Here is a 10,556-nt window from a genome sequence, read left to right on the forward strand (position 1 = left end):
GGGCTCCATAGAGGCCTGTGAGCAACAGGGCGAGTAGAAAACCTCGGGGTCCTCGAACTCCGGGCCCGGAGGAGGAGACCCAGTCGAGGCAGCATACCCCATCCGAGGCAATTTCTTCTAAGGCGAGACGGTCGAGTGTCGAGAGGAATGCCTCGAAGAGTGTCTGGATCGATGCCCCTCTCGATGCCTGGAAGGGGATCGAGCCCTTCTGTGAGAAACCTGATCAGACGCCTCCAAGGAGCAGATCGGACTCGATGCCGACGATCGCAGAGGCGGAAGAGTCGATGCTTCCCCCGACGACGCCCAAGCTTGATAGGGGGTTCGGAAGAACTCGTCCTGCTTCCTGCTATGCCCAGGGCTGGGAGGCCTCGAAGGTGGACGCCACAATGAGTCATGGGACGGGGTAACAGGCTCCAATGGAGGCAAATCGCTAAATGAGGCTTTCCTCGAGGGGATAGGCTCCAAGGGAGGCATATCACTAAGGGAGGCCTTCATCGAGGGGATCGGTTCCAAAGGAGGTATAGCACTAACTGAAGACCTCCTCGAGGACCCGGACACCGCTCACCGCTCCTCCTCGCCGAGCAACGAGGTCGTGCGGCGCGGCGGAGGAGGAGGGGGCGGTCCGCCCCTCGGAACCGAAACCGGGAGGTCACCCTGGATCGAGGCAATCAGCCGGGGTCCCATGGTTTGCATGAGTTCCACAAACTGAGCCTCCAGAAGGGACTTCAACGAAGCCGATATGGAGGGATCTGCACCAAAAGGGGGCCCTTCCGCACGGTCTCCGCGTTCTTTCGGTGCCGTGTGCTTCTGCTTGCCAGCCTTCGGCACTTTAAGCACCACCGGTGGAACTGTAGGTGTCGATACCTGCTCCGAGGAGACGGAGGAAGGCACCAGCGCCGAAGTCGAGGCCGAAACCGGCGTGAACGATGCCGGTTTCAGGAGGCCCGAAGCAGCCGTGGAGGCAGCGGGCTTCGCCGATGGAGTCGAAACACCAGTCGAAGTCGATGTTGAAGCTGAAGGATCCAACGAAGCGTCCATCTTGAACATGGACTCCCACAGCAGACAGCGGCGCTTAAACGCTCTCGCCGTCAAAGTGGAGCAAGGCCGGCACGATCTCGGGAAGTGATCCGGTCCCAGACACTGTAAGCAGCGTCGATGAGGGTCCGTGAACGAAATTGCGCGCTGGCACTTGCTACACTTTTTAAAACCGGTAATCGGCCGGGACATAGGCCGGAAAAGTTCCGCCGCAAGGTCGAAGGCGCAGGGCCCCAGCCACGCGGGCGACCCGGTGCCGGAAGAAAAAAAAATATTTTTTTTTTTTAAAAAGAAATCAAAGAAAGAAACAAATGCACAGGAGAGCCAAAAGAACTCAACCCGTGGCAAAACAGAAGGCAAAAACGAAATTCAATGGGCGCGAAATTGAAGATAGACTTCTCAGCTCCGCGGAAGAAAAAGAACTGAGGAGACACGCCCGGACCATCGGGCGGGAAGGCACTGGCGCATGCGCGGTGCGGGCATCTCGAAACTTCTGAGTTTCTTCAAGCAAGACATGCTTGCAAGATGTCCGTATCGGGGCTCTGTCGGTTGACATCACCCACTAGTGAGAATACCTGCCTGCTTGTCCTGGGATAACCGAAATTTCCTCCGACTCCACAGCCCTGCTCAGTACTCCTCCATCCAGGTCATAAGCTAAACGCAAGGACCATGAATTGAACTGAAGGGAACCACCATTGCACATACGAGTTCCCACCTCAATAGCAGCTCTAAGCCACTGTCCGTGTGGACTATATTATATAGGTCAAACCAAATGTCCAGTTAAGATCAGAATCTTAGAACATCTTAGCACTATTAGAACAAGCAAAATGAAAGCACCTTTAACAAGTCATTGGATTAAAAAAGGCCATTCAGTGAGAGATCTGTGGTTTGTAGTTCTACAGCACGGAGGTGATCTATCAAATACATTGTTGTATAAAGAGCAAAAGCTAATTTATGAATGCGGTACAGTAACACCTCATGGCCTTAATCATGAAATTGAATGGCCGGTAAAATGATTCATTTTATTGCATAATACAGAGGGTAAAAAAAGAATATAAACGATCACATTAGTATGACATTAGTAGTGTTTTAAATTATGAGAAATGGCCCAAAATAGTCATGTGATGCCCAATTAGGTAATATTGTAGTAATCTGTTGACGAACTTCACTTTTGAAAAACCCAAGGAAGGCTCAGTCGAGGATGGCGATTTGACTGAAAAGATGGAAGAGATCTACCTGAATCAGAAATGGTTTTCAAGGGTGATGATGCGGAGGAACTGAAAGAAATCTCGGTAAATCTGGAAGATGAATTAAGCCAAATCGACAAATTAAAAATTGATAAATCGCCTGAACCAGAAGTTACACATCTCAGGGTACTAAAAGAACTCAAACATGAAATTGCTAACCTGCTGCTAATGATCTGTAACCTGTCACTAAAATCGTCTGTAGTACCTGATGATTGGAGGGTGGCCAATGTTACGCCATTTTTTAAAAAGGGTTCCAGGGGAGATCCAAGAAATTGCAGACTGTTAAGCCTCATTTCAGTGCCGGGCAAAATGGTAGAAACAATTATAAAAAAAACACAAGATTATGGAACACGTAGACAAACATGATTTAATGAGGCGGAGTCAGGATGGGTTCAGCCAAGGGAGATCTTGCCTCACCAATTTGCTTGACTTCTTTGAAGGTGTGAATAAACGTGGATAAAGGTGAGCCGGTGGATATAGTGTATCTAGATTTTCAGAAAGCTTTTGATAAACTCCTCAAGAGAGGCTCCTGAGAAAATTAAAGTATCATGAGAAAGGTGACAAAGTTCAGTTGTGGCTTAGGAATTGGTTATCACATAGAATACATAGGGTAGGGTTAAATGGACATTTTTCTCAATGGAGGAGAGTAAACAGTGGAGTGCCACAGGGGTCTGTACTGGGACTGGTGTTATTTAACTTATTTATAAATGATCTGGAAATTGGAACGAGTGAGGTGATTAAATTTGCAGACGACACTAAACTGTTCAAAGTTCTTAAAACGCATGCGGATTGTGAAAAATTGCAGGCAGACCTTAAGAAATTGGAAGACTGGGCATCCAAATGGCAGATGAAATTTAATGTGTACAAATGCAAAGTGATGCACATTGGAAAGAATAACCTGAATCACAGTTATAGGATGGCTAGGATCCACCTTGGGGGATAGCACCCAAGAAAAGGATCTGGGTATCAACAAAGACAATACGATGAAACCTTCCACCCAATGTGCAGTGGCGGCCAAAAAAACAAACAGGAAGCTAGGAATTATTAAAAAAAGGGATGGTTAATAAGACTAAGAATGTTATAATGCCCCTGTATTGCTCTATGGTGTGACCACATCTGGAGTATTGCGTTCAATTCTGGTCTCCTTATCTCAAGAAAGATTATGGTGACACCAGAAAAGATTCAAAGAAAAGCAACCATGATAAAGGGAATGGAACTCCTCTCGTATGAGGAATGACTGAAACACTTAGGGCTCTTCAGCTTAGAAAAGAGACAGCTGAGGGGGAGATATGATTGAAGTCTACCAAATCCTAAGCGGAGTAGAACAGGTACAAGTGGATTGATTTTTCACTCCGTCAAAAATTACAGACTAGGAGATACTTGAAGTTACAGGGAAATACTTTTAAAACCAATAGGAGGAAATTTCTTTTTCACTCAGAGAATATTTAAGCTCTGGAACGCATTGCCAGAGATTGTGGTAAGAGCGGATAGCATAACTGGTTTTTAAGAAAGTTTTGGACAAGTTCCTTGAAGAAAAGTGCATTATGTTATTGAGAAAGACATGGGGGAAGCCACTGGTTGCCCTGAATCAGTAGCATGCTACTCCTTGGTTTTTGGCCAGGTATTAGTAACCTGGATTGGCCACCGTGAGTACAGGCTACTGGACTTGATGGACCATTGGTCTGACCCAGTAAGGCTATTCTTATGAAAGCAAACGGTTTTTAGTCAAATAATTGATTCGCCTAAAAATTGAAATTTAGATGGTAAAATACATACCTAGTTTTGTTGAGTGGTGTGCTTTTTGTACAGTTTGCATACAGATGGATTCTCCCTTAAGACATTTGATGAAACTCAGCTGGAGTCAAAGAACGGACTTGGATTAAGACTATAGCAGGCACAAAAACTTGGATTTTTAAAGCACTATTCTTCACTTTTGGGGAAATAATTGCACCTGACTTGGAATGTATACCTCATCACTGAGACTAGTGTTAGTAATCAGATCTTTTGAATCCTGTTTATGCATATACATTATAGAGACCAGTGACTTTAAACAGTGGTTTAGAGCTGCTATTGTGGGAACACGTGTGATGATTGTTCCCTTCAGTTCAATTCATTTAGCTTATGACCTGGGTGGAAGAGTACTGAGCACATGGTTAAAAACCCAAAAAAAACCCAAACACAACATGATGCAACACACAAGGTTTTGAAAATGTTTTATTTAATAGGTCAATATTTATATAAGATATAAATCAATATTTATTTTAAAAATTCAGCATTATTTTGAGGTAGTGTTATGAATGCTGTTGGTTTTGAGAAAAATATTCCAAAGTATTTAAATATTTTTAAATAATGTCCATGTCTAATTTAAAGTCCTAACCTTTGCCGTTGATCCTTTCATCTTCTTTTTAACTGTTTTCCTCATTTTATTGTAGTTCCCCCTTCAAAAATTAAATGCTTCTACAGTAGATTTCTTTAGTGATGTCATTCCAGATATCAGCTCAAATTTGATCATATTATGATTACTGTTTCCCAGCAGACCCAATACAGTTACCTCTCATATTATGCCCTGCATTCTACTAGACTAAATATAAGATAGCTCCCCTTCTTGCCGATTCATGGGCCTGTTGAACCAAGAAGCAGCCAATCATTATGGGCTCCTTTTACAAAGCCGCGCAGAATAGTACGCACTAAATTGCTGCATGTGCTAGCCGCTACCGCCTCCTTTTGAGCAGGCAGTAGATTTCCGTCTTGCGTGCGCTAATCTGGTGCGTGCGTTAAAACCGCTAGCGCAGCTTTGTAAAAGGAGCACTATGTCTAGGAATTTTACCTCCTAGCACTCCATGATGTAACATTTATCCAGTCAATATTGGAGATTTTTGCATTTAAGAGTTTGCAATCTACATTCTGATATCATTTACAGTGGTGCCTCACACAACGAACTTAATTCGTTCCAGGAGCAAGTTTGTTATGCGAAAAGTTCGTTGTGTGAAACGCGTTTTCCCATAAGAATACATGTAAAACAAAATAATTCGTTCTGCAGCCCTGTTTTCCCATAAGAATACATGTAAAACAAAATAATTCGTTCTGCAGCCCTACATTTCCCTCCCTCCACCTCACCTTATATGCAGAGTTTGCCAGCTTTCTTTTTCACCCAGCCGCACGCTTTCAAAAAGCTGTGCACGCGCAGCTGCTGGAGTTGATCAATGTTCTCCTCTCCTGCAACTTCCGGTTTCCGGTTGCGTCAGAGGAGAAGATTGAACAACAGAGCATGCGCGCATGTGCTGCTCTTTGAAAGTGTGTGGCTGGCCGAAAAAGAAAGCCGGAAAACTCGGCATCTAAGGTAAGGTGGAGGGAGATGATGGAACACTGCATTCAGACAGGAGGGTGCTGCTGTTCCCGGCTCACATTAGGAAGCAGCGAGAGTAGTTCCGCCCCCCCCCGGGCCCCTCGGGCGACTTCGTTGTGTGAAACGAAGTTCGTTATAGGGAGCAAGACAAAAAGTTCGTTATGCGCAGCGTTCGCTGTGCGAGGCGTCCGTTATGCGAGGCACCACTGTATATTCAAGACTTTGAAAGGAGTTTTTTGTTTAAAAGATTAGGAGATTTTATTTAGCCCATGAAGCCCATCTGAAGCCTTTTTTTCACCAATTGTTATATTGTCTTTTTGAGGTCTAGGAATTAACAACTCCAAAATATATAACAAAGACAGAGCAGGTCACTGAGTTAGGAAGTCGACTCCTGCTATTTTATATATGAGTAAGATAAGATAATATAGAGCAGTGTTTTTCAACCTTTTTACACCTATGGACCGGCAGAAATAAAAGAATTATTCTGTGGACCGGCATCGGTCCGTGGACAGGCGATTGAAGAACACTGGGCTAAGTTGTGGGCCAGACCCCGCCCTTCTCTACCCAATCTCCACTCCACACCCCACACCCCATAATAGTACTAATTGCACCTTGCACATCCTGTGCCTCATTTGGAAGCCTTCCCTCTGACTTTGCAACGTCAGAGAGAAGGCTTCCGGTTCAGGCACAGGACGCCCGTAAGAGCCACTGCCCGTGGCTTTGTGCACTGAATCAGTTAGGAAGAGGGAGCTGGCTCGAAGATAACGCCGCATCAATCACAACGTGGACCAGCGGTTGAAGAACACTGTTTTGGGCCTGATGAATGCGCTGGCCCTGTGGACCGGCAGGAAATTTCTGTGGACCGGCATGGGTCCATGGCCGGTGGTTGAAGAACACTGATATAGAGTATTGTAATTGAACTCACCTATTATATTGTTGCCCAGTTTGCCATCTCTAAACATTTCCATCTGTCTACTCATTGTCTTGAGGGACAGTAGTATACAGGTAGGGTTATATTTTTTCCCTTCACACATGGAATTTCTATCCATATGGATTCCATGCTCCTATGTCATGCAGAAAATGTTTGTTTTGTTTGATTCAATTCAAACATATAGCACCCCCTTCCCAATTTGATCTACACTATCCTTCTGATTGTTCTCATTTCACCAGGAATTTGAAACGTTTACAAACAGTACAAAATGCTGCAATTCGGCTGTTAGGTTGGGCACACATTTATGATAATGTAACTCCTGATTCTGATGTTGGCACATAGGGCATTGTTTGAGCTACAGCAGTCATATCTTTCTAACCTAGTGTTGTTTTATGCACCTAGGCTTTATTGAGATCTTTAAATGATAATAGAGTAGTTGTTCCCCAAATCTCGAAGGGCTCATCTTGCCTCAACTAGAAATGGTGTTTTGTTTTGTTTTTAACTTACTGGTAGTTCCAATATTATGGAACAATTTACCAGTAGAGTTAAGAAAGCAGAATCATTTCTATATTTTAAGAGACATCAAAAAGCACATTTTTTTTAATCGGCCTTTCCAAATTGAGTCCACTTCCCCCTCCATATTCGCAGGTATTAGGGGCAGATAACTTTTGGGGCGGCTTTGACCCACCCCCGCCTCCCTCCCAGCATCCCAGACTTTACCTGGTGGTCTAGCGGGCTTTCGGGGCAGGAGAGATCTTCCTACACTCCTGCCTCGTGATCACTCATTGCAAATGGCTGCCGTGAGTTCCCATAGTCTCTTTCCTTTTTATTGTTTAATGGAGTTCTTTTCATAAATTTAATTAAGTTATGATGTAAATTGCTTTGATCCTTTTGGCTGTATAGGCAGTCTATAAAGATTTTAATAAACATACCTATCATATCTACCTCTCCATTTAGTGCTAAATATTCAAGCTCCCTTCTAATTTTTAGGCTTCTAGCATTTGTATAGACACTTCAGATTATGTTTTTTGCTTTCATATACAAGCTGCTTAGAAGTTAACAGGGATAATTTGTGTCTTTTACTCTTAAATACACCCAGCTTTCTTTCATCATTATTTAACCCAGTGGTTCCCAACCCTGTCCTGGAGAACCACCAGGCCCAATTGGGTTTTCAGGATAGCCCTAATAAATATGCATGGAGCAGATTTGCTTGCCTGTCACTTCCATTATATGCAAATCTCCTTCATGCATATTCATTAGGACTAGCCTAAAAACCCGATTGGCCTGGTGGTCCTCCAGGACAGGGTTGGGAATCACTGATTTAAACTAGAGAATGACACGGTGACAAAATTCATCACCGTTCCCGTCCCTGCGGATAACCGCAGGAAATAATCCCATGTCATTTTCTAGTATCTATTTCAACCTCAGTCCTTCTACACCAGCATTCTTCAAAGCAAAGCTTGCATGGTTGTGGCTATTCATACTCTGATTCTTCCCTCTCTCCTTAAAGAATGACATGAAGATGGTTTCCCGCGGTTATCCGCAGGGACGGGAACGGTGATAAATTTTGTCACCGTGTCATTCTCTAATTTAAACCCCTCTATTGGGATTCCCTAAAATTATGTTTCAACAGTGTCCTTCAAAGATACTCCACACTGACCCATCTGCTCCTGGTCAACTGTTGGCTTCTTCTTCTCCCATATTCTAGTTTTAAAAGTTGCTATCTCTCCTTTTTAAATGTTAGCGCCAGTAGCCTGGTTCCATTCTGGTTAAAGTGAAGTACAGGCTTCTGCTTTCCAAGAAAATTATCCAGTTCCTAATAAAATTTAAATTCCTCATCCCTGCACCATTACCTCAACCATGCATTGACCAATTCTCGGGGGCTCTTGCCTCATTAAATTGATTAGTTTCTAAAGGTAACACCTGCCTCTATCAAATTTAATGAAGAAACCATCCAAAACTGTATACAACAGGTATAGCTTATCATAAATAAACTTACATTACAACAAGACAATATACAATTAAGCATTTTCTTCACAGCCACAAAATGGAAAAGAAATCTTTAGTAACATCTGGATATATCTGTTTTAGCTGCCTCATACCTGAATAGCGAAGGTAGTATTGCAGTTCCATAATTTTAGACATGGATTTTCAACTACTGAAATCTAGTTTATAAACTATCAGCCATAAGCATCCCATTTGCCAACTAACCTTACATTTTTTTAAAACCCTAAACTGATTACCACTTAGATAGCCATGATGATTATTTAAGCCGATTGCTTTGCAGAGATCAGAGACCCTAGAATCGCTTCCCCCCAAAAGTCATGTACATGTTGGCAACCAGGGAGACTGGGAAGCGAAGATACCAGAGAGCAACGGTCAGTATGGAGATTCATAAAGTCTTCATAAAAAGGCTAAAGATAACACAAAGTTAAAGAAAACAAAATCACGTGGTGTAGCATTAACAAACACGTGCAGTCTTTGGGAAACTTCACATAAGAAATTAGCCGAGTTTTGTAAACAGACTGCAGGGGTTTTGCTAATATCCGCAGCTCCCCACCCCCACGAATCAAGAAGCTGCCCATTTTGACTAGCAGGTACCACAGCCTTAAATACTAAGCTTGAAACACGCAATGGTATGCATTCCCTGAACAAAAACACAGCATGCCAATTTGAAACAGGAAGACAAATAGTCACAGAAACAAAATAAGCGTTCCCCGTCACAGTAGGCCATGAATCTTAAGACACGGGGTTTCCGTAATTGCAAAGGATTGCCTTTCAGATTTCCACAAACGGCAGCAAAATAAGAGGTGAAGGAAAAGCTTTCAGCCCGCGGTCCTGAACGCGCCGCAGCCGCTGTCAATGCGGGAGCAGGAAAACGCAGCCGACCTGAGCAGGCCGCAGCGAGCGGGCAGCGCCCCGGAACCCGGGAGAGAAGAGGCCGCTCACAGCACCACCGCGAACCTAGCCGCACTCGGGCCTGGCAGGCCACAAGGGGCCCTATGCCCGATTCCCAGCCCCCCCCCCCCCTCGCCACCGCGGCCTGTCTGCGGCAAAAAATAACCCCCTTCCCCCCCAAAAAAAAAATGCTGGGAACAGCCAACGCCTTCCCCCCCCCTCACGTACCGCCACCATCCCCCTCACCTTTGAATTTGAGCTCGTGCTGCGGCTCCAGCTGAAGAACCTGCTCTGCTTTCGCCATAGCCGGCCCTGCCTCGTACCCGCTCGCCGAGGGGAGGAAGGAAAGAAGGGAGGGCCGAGGGGGCGGTGTTATTTGGGGTTGGGCCGGGTGTGTGTGTGGGGCGGGGGAAGGCTAGGAGCTCAGTTTTGCGGTTGCACCTGGGCGTTTGGCGAGGGGAGCGGGGCGGTGAAGATAGATGCTGTTCCGTGGGCGATGGCAGCTGCGGCGCCAGCAGCAGCGGTGAAGAAGATGGAGCGAGGGAAGAAGAACGAGACGGCGGCTGGAACGCAGCGTCGGTGGGGGCGGGATCGTTTGCGTGCGTGCGTGCGTGCGTGCGCGCGCGTTAGCCAGAAGGAGGCTGCCGCTGACGTCACCGCCACTGCAAATCTCCTTTTCGCTTCGGCGCAGGGCTCGAGCTGAAGTCGCGCTCCAGTCCGTACAGCCGCACCCAGAGAAGTGTCTACTCTATTACATAGACGGTTGCTGCCGCTGATTGTGTGGGCGGAAGCAAACGTTTCTTTTGAAATGATGCAGTTTACATCATAAATAATTCCAGTGGCCTTTACGCTTTACCCACTTGTTAAAGAAAAAAAACACGATCATATGCACATAATTTTCTTTTCATTTTATATGAGCACAGCCAGATTCCCAGAGGTCCTAAACAAACCAGTCCACTAAAATGTAAAATAAGGGGGTCCTGGTGCACGGGGGGACACCAGTGGCGTATCTAGCATATGTGACACCCGGGGCCCATCATTTTTTTACATCCCCCCCCCCCCCCCCACATCTTTTTGAAAATATGTTTTTTTAGTAACA

At 45.2% G+C, this 10,556-nt stretch overlaps 1 protein-coding gene across 1 annotated transcript in view; it reads right to left on the reverse strand.

Annotated features, from left to right (window-relative positions):
- The window catches only part of VAPB (VAMP associated protein B and C), an 82,282-nt gene extending 72,241 nt beyond the window's left edge, over positions 1-10,041 (reverse strand). The window contains exon 1 of the mRNA XM_033914772.1: positions 9,704-10,041. Coding sequence (XP_033770663.1) covers positions 9,704-9,761 — 58 coding nt within the window. The 5' untranslated portion in view covers positions 9,762-10,041. The remainder of the gene's footprint in view (positions 1-9,703) is intronic.
- Positions 10,042-10,556: the final 515 nt, after the last annotated feature.

This window comes from Geotrypetes seraphini, chromosome 11 (genome assembly GCF_902459505.1).
Source record: "Geotrypetes seraphini chromosome 11, aGeoSer1.1, whole genome shotgun sequence".
NCBI classification, from domain to species: Eukaryota; Metazoa; Chordata; class Amphibia; order Gymnophiona; family Dermophiidae; genus Geotrypetes; species Geotrypetes seraphini.